The following is a 27,636-nucleotide window of genomic DNA, read 5'->3' as shown; positions in this document are numbered from 1 at the left end:
TATATATATATATATATATATATATATATATATATATATATATATATATATATGTATATATATAGGTTGTAGAGTGATGTGTGCTAAATAATGTCACATATATATATATAGGTTGTAGAGTGATGTGTGCTAAATAATGTCATATATATATATATATATATATATATATATATATATATATATATATATATATATATATATATATATATATATATATATATATATATATATATATATATATATATATATATATATATATATATACATATATATGTTGTAGAGTGATGTGTGCTAAATAATGTCATATATATATATATATATATATATATATATATATATATATATAGGTTGTAAAGTGACGTGTGCTAAATAATGTCATATATATATATATAGGTTGCAGAGTGATGTGTGCTAAATAATGTCACATATATATATATAGGTTGTAGAGTGATGTGTGCTAAATAATGTCATATATATATATATATATATATATATATATATATATATATATATATATATATATATATATATATATATATATATATATATATATATATATAGGTTGTAGATTGATGTGTGCTAAATAATGTCACATATATATATAGGTTGTAAAGTGACATGTGCTAAATAATGATATATACATATATATATATATATATATATATATATATATATATATATATATATATATATATATATATATATATATATATATATATATATATATATATATATATATATATATATATATATATATATATATATATATATATATATATATATATATATATATATATAGGTTGCAGAGTGTGTTTATAGGGATTTTCCACCATTCTTCCTAAAGCGCATTGGTGAGGTCACACACTGATGTTGGTGGAGAAGGCCTGGCTCTCAGTCTCCGTTCTAATTCATCCCAAAGGTGTTCTATCGGGTTCAGGTCAGGACTCTGTGCAGGCCAGTCAAGTTCATCCCCACCAGACTCTGTCATCCATGTCTTTATGGACCTGGCTTTGTGCACTGGTGCACAGTCATGTTGGAAGAGGAAGGGGCCCGCTCCAAACTGTTCCCACAAGTTTGGGAGCATGGAGTTGTCCAAAATGTTTTGGTATCCTGGAGCATTCAAAGTTTCTTTCACTGGAACTAAGGGGCCGAGCCCAACTACTAGGAAAGCCAACCCCACACCATAATTCCTCCTCTACCAAATTTCACACTCGGCACCATGCAGTCTGAAATGTAGCGTTCTCCTGGCAACCTCCAAACCCAGACTGGTCCATCAGATTGCCAGATGGAAAAGTGTGATTCATCAGTCCAGAGAAGGCGTCTCCACTGCTCTACAGTCCAGTGGGGACTTGGTGGTGTATGGCTTAGATGCAGCTGCTCGGCCATGGAAACCCATTCCATGAAGCTCTCTGCGTACTGTACGTGGGCTAATTGGAGGGTCACATGAAGTTTGGGGCTCTGTGGCAACTGACTGTGCAGAAAGTCTTTGCACTATGCTGACCTCTCTGTCAGTTTACGTGGCCTACCACTTGGTGACTGAGTTGCTGTTGTTCCCAAACTCTTCACTTTTCCTATAATAAAGTGAAGTTGACTTTGGAATGCAGGGAACGGCCGGTGGAAGGCAAGTAAAAACCAATGTATTCCTCACAAGGAACAAGTCTCAGAGGAGACACCATAAGTGTTGGAGAGAGACCATAAGTGTTGGAGAGACACCATAAGTGTTGGAGAGAGACCATAAGTGTTGGAGAGAGACCATAAGTGTTGGAGAGACACCATAAGTGTTGGAGAGACACCATAAGTGTTGGAGAGACACCATAAGTGTTGGAGAGAGACCATACGTGTTGGAGAGACACCATAAGTGTTGGAGAGAGACCATAAGTGTTGGTGAGACACCATAAGTGTTGGAGAGAGACCATAAGTGTTGGAGAGACACCATAAGTGTTGGAGAGAGACCATAAGTGTTGGAGAGACACCATAAGTGTTGGAGAGAGACCATAAGTGTTGGAGAGAGACCATAAGTGTTGGCGAGACACCATAAGTGTTGGAGAGAGACCATAAGTGTTGGAGAGACACCATAAGTGTTGGAGAGACACCATAAGTGTTGGAGAGAGACCATAAGTGTTGGAGAGACACCATAAGTGTTGGAGAGACACCATAAGTGTTGGAGAGAGACCATAAGTGTTGGAGAGACACCATAAGTGTTGGAGAGAGACCATAAGTGTTGGAGAGAGACCATAAGTGTTGGTGAGACACCATAAGTGTTGGAGAGAGACCATAAGTGTTGGAGAGACACCATAAGTGTTGGAGAGAGACCGTAAGTGTTGGAGAGAGACCATAAGTGTTGGAGAGAGACCATAAGTGTTGGAGAGACACCATAAGTGTTGGAGAGAGACCGTAAGTGTTGGAGAGACACCATAAGTGTTGGAGAGACACCATAAGTGTTGGAGAGACACCATAAGTGTTGGAGAGAGACCATAAGTGTTGGAGAGACACCATAAGTGTTGGAGAGACACCATAAGTGTTGGAGAGAGACCATAAGTGTTGGAGAGACACCATAAGTGTTGGAGAGACACCATAAGTGTTGGAGAGACACCATAAGTGTTGGAGAGACACCATAAGTGTTGGAGAGAGACCATAAGTGTTGGAGAGACACCATAAGTGTTGGAGGGACACCATAAGTGTTGGAGAGACACCATAAGTGTTGGAGAGACACCATAAGTGTTGGAGAGAGACCATAAGTGTTGGAGAGACACCATAAGTGTTGGAGAGACACCATAAGTGTTGGAGAGACACCATAAGTGTTGGTGAGACACCATAAGTGATGGAGAGACACCATAAGTGTTGGAGAGACACCATAAGTGTTGGAGAGACACCATAAGTGTTGGAGAGAGACCATAAGTGTTGGAGAGAGACCATAAGTGTTGGAGAGACACCATAAGTGTTGGAGAGACACCATAAGTGTTGGAGAGAGACCATAAGTGTTGGAGAGACACCATAAGTGTTGGAGAGACACCATAAGTGTTGGAGAGAGACCATAAGTGTTGGAGAGACACCATAAGTGTTGGTGAGACACCATAAGTGTTGGAGAGACACCATAAGTGTTGGAGAGAGACCATAAGTGTTGGAGAGAGACCATAAGTGTTGTAGAGACACCATAAGTGTTGGAGAGAGACCATAAGTGTTGGAGAGAGACCATAAGTGTTGGAGAGAGACCATAAGTGTTGGAGAGACACCGTAAGTGTTGGAGAGAGACCATAAGTGTTGGAGAGACACCATAAGTGTTGGAGAGAGACCATAAGTGTTGGAGAGACACCATAAGTGTTGGAGAGACACCATAAGTGTTGGAGAGAGACCATACGTGTTGGAGAGAGACCATAAGTGTTGTAGAGACACCATAAGTGTTGGAGAGACACCATAAGTGTTGGAGAGAGACCATAAGTGTTGGAGAGAGACCATAAGTGTTGGAGAGACACCATAAGTGTTGGAGAGACACCATCAATCAATCAATCAATCAATGTTTATTTATATAGCCCTAAATCACAAGTGTCTCAAAGGGCTGTACAAGCCACAACGACATCCTCGGTACAGAGCCCACATACGGGCAAGGAAAAACTCACCCCAGTGGGACGTCGGTGAATGACTATGAGAAACCTTGGAGAGGACCGCATATGTGGGTAACCCCCCCCCTCTAGGGGAGACCGAAAGCAACGGATGTCGAGTGGGTCTGACATAACATTGTGAAAGTCCAGTCCACAGTGGATCCAACACATCAGCGGGAGTCCAGTCCACAGCGGGGCCAACAGGAAACCATCCCGAGCGGAGACGGGTCAGCAGCGCAGAGATGTCCCCAACCGATGCACAGGCTAGTGGTCCACCCGGGGTCCCGGCTCTGGACAGCCAGCACTTCATCCATGGCCACCGGACCTATGCGACTCCCCCTCGCAAGGGACAGGGGAGAAGAGGAGAGAAGAAAAGAAACGGCAGATCAACTGGTCTAAAAAAGGGGGGGTCTATTTAAAGGCTAGATTATACAAATGAGTTTTAAGATGGGACTTAAATGCTTCTACTGAGGTAGCATCTCTAACTGTTACCGGGAGGGCATTCCAGAGTACTGGAGCCCGAATAGAAAACGCTCTATAGCCCGCAGACTTTTTTTTGGCTCTGGGAATCACTAATAAGCCGGAGTTCTTTGAACGCAGATTTCTTGTCGGGACATATGGTACAATACAATCGGCGAGATAGGCTGGAGCTAAACCGTGTAATATTTTATACGTAAGTAGTAAAACCTTAAAGTCGCATCTTAAGTGCACAGGAAGCCAGTGCAAGTGAGCCAGTATAGGCGTAATATGATCAAACTTTCTTGTTTTTGTCAAAAGCCTTGCAGCCGCATTTTGTACCAACTGTAATCTTTTAATGCTAGACATAGGGAGGCCCGAAAATAATACGTTACAGTAATCGAGACGAGACGTAACGAACGCATGAATAATGATCTCAGCGTCGCTAGTGGACAAGATGGAACGAATTTTAGCGATATTACGGAGATGAAAGAAGGCCGTAAGTGTTGGAGAGAGACCATAAGTGTTGGAGAGACACCATAAGTGTTGGAGAGACACCATAAGTGTTGGAGAGACACCATAAGTGTTGGAGAGAGACCATAAGTGTTGGCGAGACACCATAAGTGTTGGAGAGACACCATAAGTGTTGGAGAGAGACCATAAGTGTTGGAGAGACACCATAAGTGTTGGAGAGAGACCATAAGTGTTGGAGAGAAACCATAACACACCCGCTAACTTCACTCTGTGTAGGAGATCAACAATTCTCTACTTTCAGTTTAACACAAGTGGACTCACTTTTTACTCCTTTTTACCATCTAGACCAGCAGTTCTTAACCTTGTTGGAGGTAGCGAACCCCAGCAGTTTCATATGCGCATTCACCCAACCCTTCTTTAGTGACAAATTAAATGTTGTTTTTTTTTAAATTCAAGACAAAGTTATATGTTTTTGGTAACACTTTAGTATGGGGAACATATTCTAAGTAACAAAGACTTAATTTAGAGTTATTTGGTTAGGGTTAGGGTTAGGGTTAGAGGGTTAGGGCCAGGGTTAGAGGGTTAGGGTTATAATGAGGCCATGCCGAATAAGGCATTAATAAGTACTTAATAATGACTAGTTAAGAGCCAATATGTTACTAATTTGCATGTTAATAAGCAAGTAATTAATGGTGAATATGTTCCCCATACTAAAGTGTTACCATGTTTTATTACTGGTGCACAAAATGAAGCGTGCATGAACATCACCTTGTTCAAACAACAAAACCAACACAGTGCATAAACTCACAACAAATGACACACCTGCAAATCAGTCTGACTTCTGCTGTTGTCGTATCCGTAATACGCCGATAGGGAGAAGTTTTTATTTACACGATGAGTCGGGTGTGTCTTGACCTCCGCCGAACCCCTGAGCCCGACTCACCAAACCCCTAGGGTTCCATCCAAACCAGGTTAAGAACCACTGCACTAAACTAACCACCATGACACTAAACTAAATCACTAAACATTTCACCAAACTAACCACCATGACACTAAACTAACCACCATGACACTAAATTAACCACTATGACACTAAACTAACCACCATGACACTAAACTAACCAACAGGACACTCAACTAAATCACTAAACATTTCACCAAGCTAACCACCATGACACTAAACTAACCACCATGACACTAAACTAACCACCAGGACACTAAACTAACCACCAGGACACTAAACTAAATCACTAAACATTTCACTAAACTAACCACCATGACACTAAATTAACCACTATGACACTAAACTAACCACCATGAGACTAAACCAACCACCAGGACACTAAACTAAATCACTAAACATTTCACCAAACTAACCACCATGACACTAAACTAAATCACTAAACATTTGACCAAACTATGACACTAAACTAAATCACCAAACTAACCACCGTGACACTAAACTAAATCACTAAACATTTCACCGTGACACTAAACTAAATCACTAAACTAACCACCATGGCACTAAACTAAATCACTAAACTAACCACCATGACACTAAACTAAATCACTAAAAACCATGACACTAAACTAAATCACTAAATTAACCACCTTGACACTAAACTAAATCACCAAACTAAAAACCATGACACTAAACTAAATCACTAAACTAACCACCATGACACTAAACTAAATCAGTAAATATTTCACCAAAGTAGCCACCATGACACCAAACTAAATCACCAAATTAGCCACCATGACACTAAACTAAATCACCAAACTAAAAACCATGACACTAAACTAAATCACTAAACTAACCACCATGACACTAAACTAAATCAGTAAATATTTCACCAAAGTAGCCACCATGACACCAAACTAAATCACCAAACTAACCACCATGACACTAAACTAACCACCATGACACTAAACTAAATCACTAAACATTTTACCAAACTAACCACCATGACACTAAACTAACAACTATGACACTAAACTAACCACCATGACACTAAACTAACCACCAGGACACTAAACTAAATCACTAAACATTTCACTAAACTAACCACCATGACACTAAATTAACCACTATGACACTAAACTAACCACCATGAGACTAAACTAACCACCAGGACACTAAACTAAATCACTAAACATTTCACCAAACTAACCACCATGACACTAAACTAAATCACTAAACATTTGACCAAACTACACTATGACACTAAACTAAATCACCAAACTAACCACCGTGACACTAAACTAAATCACTAAACATTTCACCATGACACTAAACTAAATCACTAAACTACCCACCATGACACTAAACTAAATCACTAAAAACCATGACACTAAACTAAATCACTAAATTAACCACCATGACACTAAACTAAATCACCAAGCTAAAAACCATGACACTAAACTAAATCACTAAACTAACCACCATGACACTAAACTAAATCAGTAAATATTTCACCAAAGTAGCCACCATGACACCAAACTAAATCACCAAATTAGCCACCATGACACTAAACTAAATCACCAAACTAAAAACCATGACACTAAACTAAATCACTAAACTAACCACCATGACACTAAACTAAATCAGTAAATATTTCACCAAAGTAGCCACCATGACACCAAACTAAATCACCAAACTAACCACCATGACACTAAACTAACCACCAGGACACTAAACTAAATCACTAAACATTTCACCAAACTAACCACCATGACACTAAACTAAATCACCAAACAAACCACTATGACACTAAACTAAATAACCAAACTAACCACCATGACACTAAACTAAATAACCAATCTAACCACCATGACACTAAACTAAATCACCAAACTAACCACCATGACACTAAACTAAATCACTAAACATTTCACCAAACCAACCACTATGACACTAAACTAAATCACCAAACTAACCACGTGACACTAAACTAAATAACTAAACATTCCACCATGACACTAAACTAAATCACTAAACTAACCACCATGACACTAAACTAAATCACCAAACTAAAAACCATGACACTAAACTAAATCACTAAATTAACCACCATGACACTAAACTAAATCACCAAACTAAAAACCATGACACTAAACTAAATCACTAAACTAACCACCATGACACTAAATTAAATCAGTAAATATTTCATCAAAGTAGCCACCATGACACCAAACTAAATCACCAAATTAGCCACCATGACACTAAACTAAATCATCAAATTAGCCACCATGACACTAAACTAAATCACTAAACATTTAACCAAACTAACCACTATGACATTAAACTAAATCACCAAACTAACGACCATGACACTAAACTTAATCACCAAACCAACCACCATGACACTAAACTAAATCACTAAACATTTAACCAAACTAACCACTATGACACTAAACTATATCATCAAACTAACGACCATGACACTAAACTAAATCACCAAACCAACCACCGTGACACTAAACTAAATCACTAAACATTTGACCCAACTAACCACCATGACACTAAACTAAACCACTAAATCATAAGTCAAGCATTTTTTTTTATTTGATCAAAAAATGTTTTGGAATGTGTGATATAATATTTTGCATCATTCGGTAATATTAAAGTTTAAAAGACATGCAGTACATGTATTGTAATGTTAAAATGGAAATAATACAAACGATCAAGTGTTTTTAATGCATATTATTCCCAGGCTTTGAGTTTGTGTCTGGTGTATTAAACAGTGAAACAGCGCCTCTTAGTGGACACAAGCAGAAAACATATTTTCCCCTACAAAGTGTGAAACAGCACCGCTCAGTGGACACGACGAGAAACTCATTTTGTTTCGAGTGCGTTATTTTAAGGCATATCTCTGACATTTTAACACAAAATAAAAACGCAAATGTGTCCTCATTCTTAGAATGTTACCATAGAGGGAGAGGTACAATTCATTGTGAATTTATTTTATCATTATTTTTATTTTTTGTAAAAGCTGATTAGACAGTGTTTTATTAATCATACAAATATGATGTTAGAAGCCTCGTTGTCACCATTTGTGTAGAAATACGCCCCACAAATATATTAATATAGGGAGTGTAATGAATAAAGCGAATACAATTACTTTTTTTTTAATAACACTATATGATTTAATATTAATTGTCCCACCGCTAACATCTTCCGGGTCGACACAAAGTTCGCCTGAGCTGCAAAGACTAAAAAAAAAAGACACCGGAGCGCCTGCTAAGGTCAGTGCTGATATCTGACGTCGACCTGCGTGGTTTTTCTACTTAATGGCGTGCATCGCGTCGCCGTGCATGCGTTTTTTGATGAACAATTGAAGTATTTCATTGAATTTACGCTTAAACAGATGTGCTTTATCCGCGGCTAGCATGCTATGCTAGCGCCATGCTAGCTACACCCCCCCTCCAGCTGGAGAGGACATAGGAGATAAAAACATAAATAAATAAAATAGCGGCCAACATGAATAAAACACAAGAGGAATCATGTTGTTGTTGTTTTTTCATTTAAAAAAAATCTAAACACATGTTACTTTCCCTTACCGGGTCGCCTGAATGACACTCGTGTGGCGTTTGGGAACCATTGTTGAATGAAACAACAAAAACAACGGCGGCGTTCATTGTTAAATATACTTAAGTACACTAGTATATGCAATAAAAGGAGGACAATTGGGTGTAGTGAGCACACTTGCCGTTCAAACCGAGCATTTAAACTCGTCAGGCGAGTCGTTGGTGACGTGGTCAATTGTTTGATAACGACTTTTTAGAAATGCATTTGAACGCAGCACGCTTGCTACTATTTCTGCCCTGTTTTTGATTGTTTTTATTTGATGACTTATTGATCTCTTGATTGATTTATGACCGAGTTGGCAACAAGGTCATCTCTCTGACATGGCAATCAAGGGCCCAAACTTTTTTCCACTGAGGGCCACAGACTATTTCCCCATTGTGGGATGAATGCAAGTCTATATAAAGCATTGAGGGCCACATGGCAGTTATGGCTGCCATCAGAGGGCCGCTTGATTGATTGAAAATTTTATTAGTAGATTGCACAGTACAGTACATATTCCGTACAATTGACCACTAAATGGTAACACCCCAATAAGTTTTTCAACTTGTTTAAAGTTGGGGTCCACGTTAATCAATTCATTGTAACAATGAATAATGTATGAATTTGCCTCTGGATTTCATTATTAATTATGTAAATTGTTTTGTTTTACAGTAAAATGTTAACATTTACAAAATGTTACGGTAAAATATAGTGTTTAAAAAAAAAAATTACAAAATTTTACGGTAGATGGAAAAACTGTTTTTGGGGGGGTTTTACGGAAAAAGCTGGCAGCTTAGTTGCCACAATTTTTGTGTTAAATTAACATTGTTGTTTTACAACATTATATTGTGAATGGAAAAACAGTACAAGTTATTTTTTTCACTCTGACATCTTAGCAGCCAGTTCTACTGAAAGAACAAATGTACATTTACAGTAATACACAGTTCAAACAACAACCGTAGATTTTACAGTCAAAAACTGGCACATCAGACAACAGAAAAAATACAATTATAGTAGTTTTTTTCAATTTACAGTAATATGCTGTAAAGAACAATGTAACATGTATTGTCATTTCTATCAATTTGATAGGTAGATGCTGTAAAGTTAAGTATTTTTACTTATGCAAAAACATATTTGGAAAGTATGGTAATATACTGTAATATTTGTTGCAATATTGGATACTTTTAATGTTTAAAATGTATGCAATTTCAAGCTGTACATGTATTTTTTCTGTCAAAAGGAAAAAAAAAATCAATTACATTTAGTGAGAAAATATTAAGCACTTTATCGACACACGTAGTTTATTAATCGTCGGTTGAAAAATGTGGAAATGGTGGAAGTTTGAAAAATAGCCAATTCATTTTAAATGGGAAAAATGTCCCGGAAAACCTGGAATTCTGGGAAATCTGGGAATTTTTGGAATTTGTCAAGGGAAAACCCGCGACTTCCGAATAGGCTTTACTAATCGTCGGTTGAAAAATGTGGAAATGGTGGAAGTTTGAAAAATAGCCAATTCATTTTAAAGGAGAATAATGTCCCGGAAAACCTGGAATTCTGGGAAATCTGGGAATTTTTGGAATTTGTCAAGGGAAAACCCGCAATTCCCGAATAAGCTTTACTAATCGTCGGTTGAAAAATGTAGAAATGGTGGAAGTTTGAAAAATAGCCAATTCATTTTAAATGGGAAAAATGTCCCGGAAAACCTGGAATTCTGGAAAATCTGGGAATTTTTGGAATTTGTCAAGGGAAAACCCGCGACTCCCGAATAGGCTTTACTAATCGTCGGTTGAAAAATGTAGAAATGGTGGAAGTTTGAAAAATAGCCAATTCATTTTAAAGGGGAATAATGTCCCTGAAAACCTGGAATTCTGGGAAATCTGGGAATTTTTGAATTTGTCAAGGGAAAACCCGCAATTCCTGAATAAGCTTTACTAATCGTCGGTTGAAAAATGTGGAATTGGTGGAAGTTTGAAAAATAGCCAATTCATTTTAAATGGGAAAAATGTCCCGGAAAACCTGGAATTCTGGGAAATCTGGGAATTTTTGGAATTTGTCAAGGGAAAACCCGCGACTCCCAAATAGGCTTTACTAATCGTCGGTTGAAAAATGTAGAAATGGTGGAAGTTTGAAAAATAGCCAATTCATTTTAAAGGGGAATAATGTCCCGGAAAACCTGGAATTCTGGGAAATCTGGGAATTTTTGGAATTTGTCAAGGGAAAACCTGCGACTCCCGAATAGGCTTTACTAATCGTCGGTTGAAAAATGTTGAAATGGTGGAAGTTTGAAAAATAGCCAATTCATTTTAAAGGGGAAAAATGTCCCGGAAAACCTGGAATTCTGGGAATTTTTGGAATTTGTCAAGGGAAAGCCCGTGATTCCCGAATAGGCTTTAATAATCGTCGGTTGAAAAATGTGGAAGTTTGAAAAATAGCCAATTCATTTTAAATGGGAAAAATGTCCCGGGAAACCTGGAATTCTGGGAAATCTGGGAATTTTTGGAATTTGTCAAGGGAAAATCCGCGACTCCCGAATAGGCTTTACTAATCGTCGGTTGAAAAATGTGGAAATGGAGGAAGTTTGAAAAATAGACAATTCATTTTGAATGGGAAAAATGTCCCGGAAAACCTTTAATTCTGGGAAATCTGGGAATTTGTCAAGGGAAAACCCGCGATTCCCGAATAGGCTTTACTAATCGTCGGTTGAAAAATGAGGAAATGGTGGAAGTTTGAAAAATAGCCAATTCATTTTAAAGGGGAAAAATGTCCCGGAAAACCTGGAATTCTGGGAATTTTCGGAATTTGTCAAGGGAAAATCCGCAATTCCCGTATAAGCTTTACTAATCGTTGGTTGAAAAATGTGGAAATGGTGGAAGTTTGAAAAATAGCCAATTCATTTTAAATGGGAAAAATGTCCCGGAAAACCTGGAATTCTGGGAAATCTGGGAATTTTTGGAATTTTTGAAGGGAAAACCCCGATTTCCGAATAGGCTTTACTAATCGTCTGTTGAAAAATGTGGAAATTGGTGCTAAAGCCGAACTGATATGTTAACAGTTAACACGCTGGCCAGATAGCGTTAAGTATTAAAAAAATAAGCAAAATTAGCTATAAAAATAGTTAGCATGCTAACAGTACTATGCTGACATGCTAACAATAACATGCCTACAGTTAGCGTTTGTGAAATACCAAAATATATGACACTGAGGTGTGTAAAAAAAAGCTAGCCTGTTAATGTTAGCATGTTCATATGCTAAATATAAAGCGTGTCAAGTACCAAAATACATAACTCTAAAAGAATGTTAGGACACTAACATTAGCATGCATCAAGTACCAAAATATGACTGTGTATACTTATAAAATGACCAAAAGAAAAATAAAACAGCATGAATACAGTACTATGCTAACATGCTAACAATATCATGCTTACAGTTAGCATTAGGGAAATAAGAAAATATATGGCTAATAGGTGTATAAGAAAATGAGCCTGTTGATATTAGCATGCCAAAATGCTAACTATAACATGTGTCAAGTACCAACATATGACTGAGGTGTATACTTACAAAGTAAGCTAAAAAAGCTAACATGCCGTCAGTATTGTGCTAACATGCAAACAGTACCATGCTTACAGCGAGCATTAGTGAAATAACAAACTATATGGCACTGAGGTGTGTAAAAAAGCTAACCTGTTAATGTTAGCATGTTAAAATGCTAACTGTAAAATGTGTCAAGTACCAAAATATATAACTCTGAGGTGTGTACCTAACATTTCTTTTTAAATGTTAGGATGCTAACGTTAGCATGCATCAAGTACCAACATATGACTAAGGATTATACCTATAAAATGAGCTAAAAAAATAAAAAGTTGGCATGCTAACAGTATTATGCTAAGAATAAGATGCTTACAGCGAGCATTAGTGAAATACCAACATATATGGTATAGGTGTTTCATAGTGTTTAAAATGTTCGGATGCTAACTTTAGCTTGCATCAAGTACCAACATATGACTAAGTCGTATACCTACGCAATTAGCTTGAAAAAAAAAAAGCTAGCATGCTAACAGGTATCAATCGTGAAGTAACAACATTTTAAATGCTAAGGTGTATTATACCTGCAAAATTTAGCAAAAGAGCTAGCATGCTAATATCAGAATGCTAACAATTGTACCACAAGGCTTTGGTGGTGTTTTTGTTTATAATCACAACTACCGGTAATTAATTATTACTATCTGTACTTATAATTAACTTGTATTATTGAGTTATTTTTTATATATTTATTTGAAATTATTTGTATATTAAAGGTGAAACAAATAAATAAAAATAAGGACTATAGAAGGTGAAATAAGTTAAATAGAAGGTTAAAGAAGATAAATAGAAGGTAAAGTAGTAAATAAAAAGGTAAATAGGTCAAATAAGTTAGAGGGTAAAATAAGGCAAAAGGTAAATCCATTGTAAAAGAAGTAATATAGAAGATAGAAGAAGGTAAATATAAGGTAAGATAAGGTTAAATAGAAGGTACATAAAAGGTTAAAGAAGACATATAGAAGATCAAATAAGATAATAGGTGAATAGAAGGTAAAAGAAGGGATATTGAAGGTAAAAGAAGACAAAAGAAGGTCAATAGAATGTAGATAAAAGGTTCGATAAGTTGAATAAAAGGTCAAACAAGTTAAATAGAATTAAAATAAATACATACAGGTAAATATAGGGTGAATAGGTTAAATAGAAGGTAAAATAAGTTTAATAGAAGGTAAATAAAAGTAAATAGAAGGTAAAATAAGTAATGTATAAGATAAAATAGTAAATAGAAGGTAAAGGGAGTTAACTAAAAGGTTTAAGATGGATAAATAAAACTAAAAGGTAAATTAAAGTAAAAGTAAGTTAAATAAATGGGTTAAAGAAAGACAATTGAAGAAGGAAGGAAAATAGAATGTAAATAAAAGGTCAAACAAGTTAAATAGGAAGTCAAATAAATACATACAGGTAAATATAGGGTAAATACGTTGAAATGAAGGTAAAAGAGGGTATACAGAAGGTAAAATAAGTTAACCATTTTTTAGAAGGTAAATATAAGGTTAAAGAAGAACACGTAAAACAAATTCATAAACTCACAAGTTCTTTCTATCTTTTTTAAAAAAAAGCCGCAACTTTCTGAAAAAGCTTTCACAAAATCATGCAGTTTAGGTCTCAACAATCCCAAAAAAAGTCAGGAAATACTCTAGGGACTAATTTTATTTTACTTTTTAATGACCCTTTGCACTTTCTCATGCACACCACATCATTATTGAAGCAAAAAAAAAAGTTCTGTAAATAAAATGCGCCTCTCACCAGTTATTACTTATTTTTTAATAGTTTTTTGAAATATATATTTATTGTATTTTATTTATTGCATTTGATTATTTTTCAGTCAATTGTATTATTTATTTCATTTTGTATTTATTTATTTTGTATTTATTCTTCCTTGTAATGACTGAATAATTGTGTGGACCCCAGGAGGAGAGCCGTCTGTCCTGCTGAGCCCCCTGCCGTGCGTGAGGGTGCACCATGGCCCACCTGGTACGCGTCTTTGCAGCCACATGCTCCGCCCCCATCCTCAGCGGGGCGTCCTGCTTCAAACTAGGCGGCGGCCCCGCCATCAAGACCGCCTGCGTGCGCTTCTTCAGGACCCATCAAGTCCTGGGGAGATGCGCCAGTCTAGGTAGAGTTTTTCACATCTGACCCCGTCCTGTCGTGTGTCATCTTGCTACTGTTTGTCCCACTTTGCTCTTTGCAATCTCACCAGTCTGCTATTCAAAGATAAATACAAGGTAAAATAAGGACTATAGAAGGTGAAATAAGTTAAATAGAAGTTTAAAGAAGATAAATTGAAGGTAAAGTAGTAAATAAAAAGGTAAATAGGTCAAATAAGTTAGAGGTTAAAATAAGGCAAAAGGTGAATCCATTGTTAAAGAAGGAATATAGAAGATAAAAGGTAAGAGAAGGTTAAATAAAAGGTTAAAGAAGACATATAGAAGGTATAATAAGATAATAGGTGAATAGCAGGTAAAAAATAAAGGATATTAAAGGTAAAAGAAGACAAAACAAGGTAAAAGCGTAGGTAAATAGAATGTAAATAAAAGGTAATACAAGTTAAATAGAAGGTAAAATAAATACATACAGGTGAATATAGGGTGAATAAGTTAAATAGAAGGTAAAAGAAGGGATATAGAAGGTAACATAAGTTTAATAGAAGGTAAATAGAAGGTAAAATAATACATGTAAAAGGTCAAATTAATAATTAAAAGGTAAAGTAAAACTAAAAGGTAAAAAGAATAATAATAAAAGAAGGAATATTGAAGATGAAAGGTAGATATAATGTAAATACAAGATAAATAAAAGGCAAAACAAGTTAAATAGAAGGTTAAAATAAATACAGGTGAATATAGGGTAAATAAGTTAAAATGAAGGTAAAAGAAGACAAAACAAGATAAAAGACCAGGCAAAGACAATGTAAATAAAAGGTTAGATAAGTTGAATAAAAGGTAAAACAAGTTAAATAGAAGGTAAAATAAATACAGGTAAATATAGGGTGAATAAGTTAAATGGAAGGTAAAAAGGGGATCTAGAAGGTAACAAGTTTAATAGAAGATAAATAAAAGTTAAATAGAAGGTAAAATAAGAAATGTAAAAGGTCAAATTAGTAAAATAGAAGCTAAAGAAAGTTAACTAAAAGGTAAAAGATAGATAAAACTAAAAGGTAAATTAAAGTAAAAGTAAGGTAAATAAAAGGGTTAAAGAAGGAATATTGAAGAAGGAAGGTAAATAGAAAGTAAATACAAGGTAAATAAAAGGTAAAACAAGTTAAAAAGAAGGTAAACAAATTAAATATAGATACAATATAGGGTAAATAAAAGGTAAAGGTAATAGAAGGCAAATAAAAGGTAAAACAAGTTAAATAGAATGTAAACACATTCAATATAGGGTAAATAAAAGGTAAATATAAGGTAAAACAAGTTAAATAGAAGGTAAAAGAAAATATATATAGAGGTAAATAAGTTAAATAAAAGGTAAAATAAGTTAAATAGAAGGTAAACAAATTAAATATAGGTAAATTAAAGGTAAACAAGGTAAAACAAGTTAACTAGAAGGTAAACAAATTATATAGAGGTAAATAAAAGGTAAATAAGTTCAATAGAAAGTATTTCAACGAAATAAAAAGTGAATAAAAGGTCAAAGTATCCAAATAAAAGGTAAAGTAAGGAATATAGAAGGTAACATATAGGGATTAAAAAAGGAACTAAGAAGGTAAGACAGTCACAGAAGGTAAAGAAGGTTATGGCAAGTACAAAAAACTTTATTTTTCCAACTATTTTCCCTAAAATGTGCATTGAGGCTGAATAAATGCAACGTATGGATTACTCCATGACTAAAGTAGATGAGTCGTCTGCAACATGGGAGCACCGACACCTGTTACACACCTGTCTGTGTTGCCAGGTGTTCTTTCCCACACCCACTTCCTGTTACATAATCCACAGCCATGTTCTCCCAGATCTGCAGACAAAGTATGGAAGTTTGCTTTCTGTCCCACTGCATGTGTAACACGAGGAACGTGGGACTTTCAATAGCGTTGTCATGGAAACAGTCGGGACTGTGTATGACATGCTGCTGTATCGTTGTCATGGAAACAGTCGGGACTGTGTATGACATGCTGCTGTCAGGATGAAAATAATGTGTGTGAGATTGTCATATCAGGGGACAAATATGGGTGCAGTCTTAGGATCCAACTATGCATGATATGCTGCTTGATGCTGTTTCTTGTGGATTTTATAAGAAAGTAAAAATAAGAAGTTGGCGGGAATATTTCGACAAAAATAAGTGCAATGCTGGCATCACAGGATCCAACTATTTACTTAATGGTTGTCAGTGATTCAAAAATGCCATCTTTTGTTGTTGCAAGACACACCTTGTTTATATCAATATTCATAGACACCATTTTGAAGAATATACTATATACAGTATGTATAGATCAATCAATATATATGTGTGTGTGTGTGTGTGTATATATTTATATATATATATATTAGGGCTGCAACTAACGATTAATTTGATAATCGATTAATCTGTCTATTATTACTTCGATTAATCGATTAATAATCGGATAAAAGAGACAAACTACATTTCTATCCTTTCCAGTATTTTATTGGAAAAAAACAGCATACTGGCACCATGTTGTGGACATTGGGGGTGCAGCGTACACCAATAATAACACAGAAATGTAACTCACCAGAACTGAATCAGATATTGTACACGTTTCTGTTGTGAATAATAAAGGATTCATTTTAGGCTGCCTCTGAATAATAGCATGAAATATTCCAGCACCTTCATAACGTTTAGTTATACTAAAGCGTCACTCAAATCTAAATATATTTATGTAGCTTTATCGGCCCGGCTACATTGACGCCACCTCATGAGACGTAGCCTCGCCGCCGCCCTGGCGCTGTTTTGTACTGTTTTTGTACTTATTTTGATTATTGTTTCTCAGCTGTTTGTAAATGTTGCAGTTTATAAATAAAGGTTTATAAAACAAAAACAAAAATAACCAAAAAAAAAAACATTAAAATTTTTTTAAAAAAAGCCTCCGCGCATGCGCATAGCATAGTTCCAACGAATCGATGAGTAAATTAATCGCCAACTATTTTGGTAATCGATGTAATCGATTAGCTGTTGCAGCCCTAATATATATATATATATATATACGTATCCGTATGTGTATGTGAATAATATATATTCTGAAGAATATTTTTCAGAGTGTGAAAGCTGTCTCTGAGCCGTGGTCTTCTTCTGTCCAGGAATTCCCTACAAGCAAGTCACAGTCGGCGTCCCTAAAGAGATCTTCCAGAACGAGCGGCGTGTGGCGCTGTCGCCCGCCGGCGTGCAGGCGCTCATCAAACAGGGCTTCAATGTCGTGGTGGAGTCCGGCGCCGGGGACTTTTCCAAGTTCCCAGATGAGCAGTACTCTCAGGCGGGGGCTGCAATTAAAGACCTCAAAGATGTCCTGGCGTCAGATGTGCTGGTCAAGGTAGGCCCGGTTGAAAGCTCTGTCTAAACAGAAGGGAACAGTGAGCCAACTTGTCCAAAAGATGGCGCCATAGCACAAAGAAAAATACAAATGTTCTGTGTATTTGCTTTTTTGTTTTTAAACTATTTACATTATGGCCGTCTTGGTTGACAAGACTCTGCAGCATCGCGTGGACATTGGGGGCGGTACCTCTGGATTGGCAGACCGGGGTGACGGTTCCTCTCTTTAAGAAGGGGAACCGGAGGGTGTGTTCTAACTATGGTGGGATCACACTCCTCAGCCTTCCCGGTAAGGTCTATTCAGGTGTACTGGAGAGGAGGCTACGCCGGATAGTCCAACCTCGGATTCAGGAGGAACAGTGTGGTTTTCGTCCTGGTCGTGGAACTGTGGACCAGCTCTATACTCTCGGCAGGGTCCTTGAGGGTGCATGGGAGTTTGCCCAACCAGTCTACGTGTGTTTTGTGGACTTGGAGAAGGCATTCGACCGTGTCCCTCGGGAAGTCCTGTGGGGAGTGCTCAGAGAGTATGGGGTATCGAATTGTCTGATTGTGGTGGTCCGCTCCCTGTATGATCAGTGTCAGAGTTTGGTCCGCATGGCCGGCAGTAAGTCGGACACGTTTCCAGTGAGGGTTGGACTCCGCCAAGGCTGCCCTTTGTCACCGATTCTGTTCATAACTTTTATGGACAGAATTTCTAGGCGCAGTCAAGGCGTTGAGGGGATCTGGTTTGGTGGCTGCAGGATAAGGTCTCTGCTTTTTGAAGATGATGTAGTCCTGATGGCTTCATCTGGCCAGGATCTTCAGCTCTCACTGGATCGGTTCGCAGCTGAGTGTGAAGCGACTGGGATGAGAATCAGCACCTCCAAGTCCGAGTCCATGGTTCTCGCCCGGAAAAGGGTGGAGTGCCATCTCCGGGTTGCGGAGGAGACCCTGCCCCAAGTGGAGGAGTTCAAGTACCTCGGAGTCTTGTTCACGAGTGAGGGAAGAGTGGATCGTGAGATGGACAGGCGGATCGGTGCGGCGTCTTCAGTAATGCGGACGCTGTATCGATCCGTTGTGGTGAAGAAGGAGCTGAGCTGTAAGGCAAAGCTATCAATCATCAATCAATGTTTATTTATATAGCCCTAAATCACAAGTGTCTCAAAGGGCTGCACAAGCCACAACGACATCCTCGGTACAGAGCCCACATACGGGCAAGGAAAAACTCACCCCAGTGGGACGTCGATGTGAATGACTATGAGAAACCTCGGAGAGGACCGCATATGTGGGTAACCCCCCCCCCTCTAGGGGAGACCGAAAGCAATGGATGTCGAGTGGGTCTGACGTAATATTGTGAAAGTCCAGTCCACAGTGGATCCAACACATCAACGAGAGTGCAGTCCATAGTGGGGCCAGCAGGAAACCGTCCCGAGCGGAGACGGGTCAGCAGCTCAGAGATGTCCCCAACCGATGCACAGGCTAGCGGTCCACCCGGGGTCCCGACTCTGGACAGCAAGCACTTCATCCATGGCCAAGCTCTCAATTTAGCGGTCGATCTACGTTCCCATCCTCACCTATGGTCATGAGCTTTGGGTTATGACCAAAAGGACAAGATCACGGGTACAAGCGGCCGAAATGAGTTTCCTCCGCCGGGTGGCGGGACTCTCCCTTAGAGATATGGTGAGAAGCTCTGCCATCCGGGGGGAGCTCAAAGTAAAGCCGCTGCTCCTCCACATCGAGAGGAGCCAGATGAGGTGGTTCGGGCATCTGGTCAGGATGCCACCCGAATATTTCTACACAATTCTTGTAAAATAACTTTTTGGTCACAAATATTGCATTTTTCTAACAAGAGAAAAAATACTTTCACAATGTTTGATTTTAATCCTGTGAAATGGTATAATTTTTTGTTGTACATTTTTTACTTTTTCTCAAAAATATTCGGACATTACTTTTGTACAATGACAACTTTTTCTAACAATTGTAAAAAAAAAAAAAGATACCTTTATTCATGATATATTTGACTTTAATATTGTAAAATTACATACTTTTTGTGAAGTAAAGTAATATTTTTCTTCCTCAGAAAATTACTAAAAAATTATTGTCCAAGTTTTTCTCACAATATTAAATCTTTTTTTTAAATCCACAACATATTTGACTTTAAACATATTAAATAGCATACTTTTTTTCTTAAAAAAATAACTTTTTCTATAAATATTTTTTCTTAAAATATTTCTACACAATTCTTGTAAAATAACGTTTTTCTCACAAATATTGCATTTTTATAAAAACAAGAGAAAAAATACTTTCACAATGTTTGATTTTAATCTTGTAAAATGGTATAATTTAATTTTCTCAAAATATTCCGACATAATTTTTGTACAATGACAACATTTTCTAACAATAGTATGAGGTTTAAAAAAAAAAAAAAAATAGACTGTTTTTTATAATATATTTGACTCAAAATATTTCTACACAATTCTTGTAAAATAACTTTTTTCTCAGAATATTGCATTTTTCTAAATACAAAAAGAGAAAAAATACTTTTTCACAATATATTTGACTTTAATCCTGTAAAATGGTTACATTTTTTCTTGTACATTTTTTACTTTTTCTCAGAATATTCCGACATAATTTTTGTACAATACGTTTTTCTCGCAATATTGCAACTTACCGGTAAAAAATAAAAAAGTTTTCCACAATATTTTTGACTTTAATAATTTTTCTTAAAAAAATTTAAAAATTTTCTCAAAATATTTTTTCTTTAAATATTTCTACACAATTCTTGTAAAATAACTTTTATCTAAGAATGTTGCATTTTTCTAAAAACACCAAGAGAGAAACAACTTTTTCACAATATGTCTGACTTTAGTCTTGAAAAATGGTTTAATTTTTTTTGTAAATTTTTTACTTTTTCTCAAAATATTCCGAAATCATTTTTGTACAATAAGTTTTTCTCCCAACTTTAAAAAAAAAAAAAAAAAAAAAGTTTTCCACCAAATGTTGGACTTTAATCATTTTTCTTAAAAAAAATTTAAACATTTTTCAAAATATTTTTTCTTTAAATATTTCGACACAATTCTTGTCAAATACTTTTTATTGCATTTTTCTAAAAAAAATAAATAAAAACAATTCGCAACTGTAAATATTCCTAAAAATGTTTTGTACGACAAAACTTTTTCTCAAAATGTTTTCCACAATATGTTAATATTTGATTTTAATCATGTGAAATGGCTTACTTTTTCTTAAAAACAAAACAAAACTATGTTCTACACAATTATTGTGAAATAACTTTTTTCTCACAAATATGGCATTTTTCTAAAAAATACAGCAGAATGGTTTGCTATATTAGACTGGCCTGCAAAAGCCTTTAGAAGGAGGCCTAGTCTACAGATCTATGATTCATATTCCAGTCAGCCATGACATCATAACAATGTGCATGATTCATATTCCAGTCAGCGATGACGTCATAATGTGCTTCCAGGTCCGCGCTCCCGTTTTCAACCCGGCTTTGGGCGTCCACGAGGTGGAGCTGATGAAAGACGCGGCCACCTTGATCAGCTTCATCTACCCGGCTCAGAACCCAGAGCTGATGGACCTGCTGTCCCAGAAGAAAGCTACGGTCCTGGCTATGGACCAGGTGCCGCGAGTCACCATCGCCCAAGGCTACGACGCCCTGAGCTCTATGGCCAACATTGCGGGGTGGGTGCTCGCCGCCCTCTGAGCGCGTGTCAAACCAAAACAACGTTCTTTGTGTGCCCAGGTACAAGGCCGTGGTGCTGGCAGCAAACAACTTTGGTCGCTTCTTCACGGGGCAGATCACTGCAGCGGGCAAGGTGCCACCCGCCAAGGTGCGTGGGCTTGAATAAATGCCAGGGTTTTATCACCCGGAGGAGACCTGAACACTCTTACCTCGCCTCAGGTGCTCATCATCGGAGGTGGAGTGGCAGGACTGGCAGCAGCTGGCACCGCCCGAGCCATGGGCGCCATTGTCCGAGGTTTTGACACCAGGTCGGTTTCTCCACTCTGCCCCCGGATTCATAGAATGAATTAGAAATGTAATCTAGGAATCGGCCACTAGATGTCGCCAAAGAAGGGCATGAGTTAACACTAACTTGAGTGTAATCTATATTTTCACCACCAGAGGTAGACAAAGTAGTTAGTGACCCTTCTCTCTCAGGGCGGAGGCGCTGGAGCAGTTCAAGTCTCTGGGTGCGGAGCCGCTGGAGGTGGACTTCAAAGAGTCGGGGGAAGGGCAAGGGGGCTACGCCAAAGTCATGTCCAAGGAGTTCATCGAGGCCGAGATGAAGCTGTTTGCCAAGCAGTGCCAGGATGTGGACATCGTCATCAGCACCGCGCTCATTCCTGGTACGCACACAAATGCGCACTCACGCGCGGTCGCATGTCCGCGCAGCTCGGCGTGGGTACCGACTCCGGAACTATTTTTTTGGCAATCGGGACACCAATTGGCGTAAAAGTCATGGGTGCCATATTATAGTACCTGTGTTAAAAAATGTATTCAAAAAAACACTCCAACGTAAGTAAAGTAAGGATTCGTTTTTACAAAAAGTGCCTAGCTTAATGCTAATATACATTATCTTTGCTATCGGCATTCTACTGTTAGCATTAGCGATTTTACATGGCGATTTCAACACCAACTAAGATGCAAGTAACAATCAAACATCTGGTGTGTCAAAAAAAGTACAATACTTACAGTATTAACACTTTTTAGGGCGCAACATAAACCATAAACTAAAAATTACAACATCTTGGACTTGCAACTTAATGCCATACTTGCAAAGGATGATAATAAAACAAGATAAAACGTCAGTTATCCTATTCAGCTCATTTTTAAGTGTTGCAATAAAAAAATGAGATTTTATTATCAAAACAATTCATGTTTATTAACACACACAAAAGTAGCAAAAATTGGTAATTTATATTTAATAATAACCGGGAATTGGTACCGTATCGTTTCACCTATCCCTACACGATGTCTCCTACGAAACTCAGGCATATGTTTTTTTATCGTAACTAATTTCCGCACCTTTGCTCAGTAAAGTGTGACTTAATATTGATTCTTCATGTCTCAATATCGTTTTCTTTGATTATTTTAAATTATTATTTCAAATCATGTCAGCCGGTTTGAACTCACACTTCCACAAGTGTCACTTAGTATTGATTTTTAATGTCTAATATTAATTTTTTGTTTCTTTTTTTCATTCATGTTACAGGCTGGTTTTAACTCAAACCCGATACTCCGATATTGTCCAACTCTTTAATTACCGATATCAACCGATACCGATATCAACCGATACCGATACTGATATATACAGTTGTGGAATTAACACATTATTATGCCTAATTTGGACAACCAGGTATGGTGAAGATAAGGTCCTTTTTTTTTTTTTTAATTAATAAAATAAAATAAGATAAATAAATTAAAAACATTTTCTTGAATAAAAAAGAAAGTAAAACAATATAAAATCAGTTACATAGAAACTAGTAATTAATGAAAATTAGTAAAATTAACTGTTAAAGGTTAGTACTATTAGTGGACCAGCAGCACGCACAATCATGTGTGCTTACGGACTGTATCCCTTGCAGACTGTATTGATATATATTGATATATAATGTAGGAACCACAATATTAATAACAGAAGGAAACAACCCTTTTGTGTGAATGAGTGTAAATGGGGGAGGGAGGTTTTTTGGGTTGGTGCACTAATTGTAAGTGTATCTTGTTCTTTTTTATTTTGATTTAATAAAAAAAAAAAAAAAAAACGATACCGATAATAAAAAAAAACGATACCGATAATTTCCGATATTACATTTTAAAGCATTTATCGGCCGATAATATCGGCCGGCCGATATTATCGGACATCTCTAATATGCATATGTGTATATGTATATGTATGTAGTAAATGTGTATATACAGTATATGCATGTTTATGTGTGTATATTTTTAAATGTAATTTATTCTATTTTTCTTTGAGTAGTGTTATCAGCTGGTTACCATTGCAACTCAGCATCAAGGGTTGGAATTGGGGGTTAAATCACCAAAAATTATTCCCGGGCGCGGCCACGACTGCTGCTCACTGCTCCCCTCACCTGCCAGAGGGTGATCAAGGGTGATGGGTCAAATGCAGAGAATAATATATACAACTTGTGTTTGAAAATGCATTTGACATTCATCAATGAACTATGTGGAATATTGCAACACTGTGCCGTACGGTGACGCCATTGCCATACCCGTCCTACGCCGACACAGCGGGGCATTCATAGGTTGGAGTGTTCCGCGCTGGGTTTTGCACTCACTTGCTTTCACTTTCACTTTCAGGTAAGAAGGCCCCCATCCTCATCACCAAGCCCATGGTGGAGAGCATGAAGGACGGGTCGGTGGTGGTGGACCTGGCTGCCGAGGCCGGAGGAAACATCGAGACCACGGTACCCGGAGAGCTCTCTGTGCACAAGGTAAGGCTTTATTTAGTTTGTGTCCAACATTTACACTCACACAATTCAACATGTCTGAAAAGGAGCAGGAAGAAGCAGAGTCTAGTTATTCCCACTCCTTGTCAGTGGCTCAGCAATGACTGATATTCTGTTCACTTCCTGTCTATTTACCATTTAGATAATCATAACAAATAATACATTATTAGGTTCAGAATAAATGATATCAGACATTGTTTCAATTAATACTTGAATACATTTAGGATAGATTATATCAGACACTGTTGTATTTGCTAACAAATATAATACTACGATATTTCTCAGGTAATAAATTCAGGATGAATGATATCAGACACTGCTATTCATACAAAAATAATGCATGAATAAATTCAGGATGATTGATACCTGTGCTATTTGTTAAAAAATTAAGACACAAAAACATTCAGGATCAATAATATCAGACACTGTTCTATTTGCTTAAAAAAAGTAATTCTACAATATTTGTCAGAAAATAATACACTCAGGATAAATGATATCCGACACTGTTGTATTTGCTAAAAAAAATACAATACTGCAATATTTGTCAGGTAATAGTAAATTCAGGATAAAAGATATCAGACACTATTAGTTGAGAACTAGTACATGAATACAGTAAATTCAGGATAAATGATATCAGACACTGTTATTAGTTGAGAACTAGTACATGAATACAGTAAATTCAGGATGAATGATATCAGACACTATTAGTTGAGCAATAGTACATGAATACAGTAAATTCAGGATAAATGATATCAAACTTTATAAATTGAGAACTAGTACATGAATACAGTAAATTCCGAATTAATGATATCAGACACTGTTATTAGTTGAGAACTAGTACATGAATACAGTAAATTCAGGATGAATGATATCAGACTGCTATTAATTGAGAAATAGTACATGAATACAGTAAATTCAGGATGAATGATATCAGACACTGCTATTAGTTGAGCAATAGTACATGAATAAATTAAATTCAGAATAAATGATATCAGACACTGCTATTAGTTGAGCAATAGTACATGAATACAGTAAATTCAGAATAAATGATATCAGACACTGTTATTAGTTGAGAACTAGTACATGAATACAGTAAATTCAGGATCAATGATATCAGACACTGCTATTATTTGAGAACTAGTACATGAATACAGTAAATTCCGGAGGAACGATATCAGACACTGCTATTAGTTGAGAACTAGTACATAAATACAGTAAATTCAGGATGAATATCAGACACTGTTATTGCTTGAGAAATAGTACATAAATACAGTAAATTCAGGATGAATGATATCAGACACTATTAGTTGATAACTAGTACATGAATACAGTAAATTCAGGATAAATGATATCAGACAGTATTAGTTGAGAACTAGTACATGAATACAGTAAATTCAGGATGAATGATATCAGACACTATTATTTGAGAACTAGTACATGAATACAGTAAATTCAGGATAAATGATATCAGACACTGTTAGTTGCGAACTAGTACATGAATACAGTCAATTCAAGATGAATGATATCAGACACTGCTATTAGTTGAAAAATAATACATGGATACAGTAAATTCAGGATGAATGAGATCAGACACTATTAGTTCAGAACTAGTACATGAATACAGTAAATTCAGGATGAAGGATATCAGACATTGTTATTAGTTGAGAACTAGTACATGAATACAGTAAATTCAGGATGAATGATATCAGACACTGTTATTAGGTGAGAACTAGTACATGAATATAGTAAATTCAGGATGAATGATATCAGACCCTGTTATTAGTTGAGAACTCGTACATGAATACAGTAAATTCAGGATAAATGATATCAGACACTATTAATTGAGAACTAGTACATGAATACAGTAAATTCTGGATGAATGATATCAGACACTATTAGTTGAGAACTAGTACATGAATACAGTAAATTCAGGATAAATAATATCAGACAGTTATTAGTTGAGAACTAGTACATGAATACAGTAAATTCAGGATGAATGATATCACACACTTTTAGTTGAGAACCAGTACATGAATACAGTAAATTCAGGATGAATGATATCAGACACTATTAGTTGAGAAATAGTACATGAATACAGTAAATTCAGGATGAATGATATCAGACACTGCTATTAGTTGACAACTAGCACATGAATACAGTAAATTCCGGATGAATGATATCAGACACTGCTATTAGTTGAGAACTAGTACATGAATACAGTAAATTCAGGATGAATGATATCAGACAGTATTATTTGAGAACTAGTACATGAATACAGTAAATTCAGGATAAATGATATCAGACACTGTTAGTTGCGAACTAGTACATGACTACAGTCAATTCAAGATGAATGATATCAGACACTGCTATTAGTTGAAAAATAATACATGGATACAGTAAATTCAGGATGAATGAGATCAAAAACTATTAGTTGAGAACTAGTACATGAATACAGTAAATTCAGGATGAAGGATATCAGACATTGTTATTAGATGAGAACTAGTACATGAATACAGTAAATTCAGGATGAATGATATCAGACTCTGTTATTAGGTGAGAACTAGTACATGAATATAGTAAATTCAGGATGAATGATATCAGACCCTGTTATTAGTTGAGAACTCGTACATGAATACAGTAAATTCAGGATAAATGATATCAGACACTATTAATTGAGAAATAGTACATGAATACAGTAAATTCTGGATGAATGATGTCAGACACTATTAGTTGAGAATTAGTACATGAATACAGTAAATTCAGGATAAATAATATCAGACAGTGATTAGTTGAGAACTAGTACATGAATACAGTAAATTCAGGATGAATGATATCACACACTTTTAGTTGAGAACCAGTACATGAATACAGTGAATTAAGGATGAATGATATCAGACACTATTAGTTGAGAACCAGTACATGAATACAGTGAATTAAGGATGAATGATATCAGACACTATTAGTTGAGAACCAGTACATGAATACAGTAAATTCAGGATGAATGATATCAGACACTATTAGTTG

At 36.4% G+C, this 27,636-nt stretch overlaps 2 protein-coding genes across 2 annotated transcripts in view; one reads left to right on the top strand and one right to left on the bottom strand.

Annotated features, from left to right (window-relative positions):
• ccdc80l2 (coiled-coil domain containing 80 like 2) overlaps nt 1-9,222 on the bottom strand; it is a 33,980-nt gene extending 24,758 nt beyond the window's left edge. The window contains exon 1 of the mRNA XM_062057125.1: nt 9,090-9,222. The gene's annotated coding sequence lies outside the window, so the exon portion shown is untranslated. The remainder of the gene's footprint in view (nt 1-9,089) is intronic.
• LOC133656213 (NAD(P) transhydrogenase, mitochondrial-like) overlaps nt 8,708-27,636 on the top strand; it is a 72,275-nt gene continuing 53,346 nt past the window's right edge. The window contains exons 1-8 of the mRNA XM_062057124.1: nt 8,708-8,774; nt 14,584-14,788; nt 17,919-18,148; nt 21,608-21,825; nt 21,887-21,974; nt 22,046-22,134; nt 22,304-22,491; nt 24,464-24,597. Of these exons, the coding sequence (XP_061913108.1) occupies nt 14,635-14,788; nt 17,919-18,148; nt 21,608-21,825; nt 21,887-21,974; nt 22,046-22,134; nt 22,304-22,491; nt 24,464-24,597 (1,101 nt within the window). The 5' untranslated portion in view covers nt 8,708-8,774; nt 14,584-14,634. The remainder of the gene's footprint in view (nt 8,775-14,583; nt 14,789-17,918; nt 18,149-21,607; nt 21,826-21,886; nt 21,975-22,045; nt 22,135-22,303; nt 22,492-24,463; nt 24,598-27,636) is intronic.

This window comes from Entelurus aequoreus, linkage group LG08 (assembly GCF_033978785.1).
Source record: "Entelurus aequoreus isolate RoL-2023_Sb linkage group LG08, RoL_Eaeq_v1.1, whole genome shotgun sequence".
NCBI lineage: Eukaryota > Metazoa > Chordata > Actinopteri > Syngnathiformes > Syngnathidae > Entelurus > Entelurus aequoreus.
The sequence above is the reverse complement of the archived record's forward strand: the minus strand, read 5'-3'. Positions and strand labels throughout refer to the sequence as shown.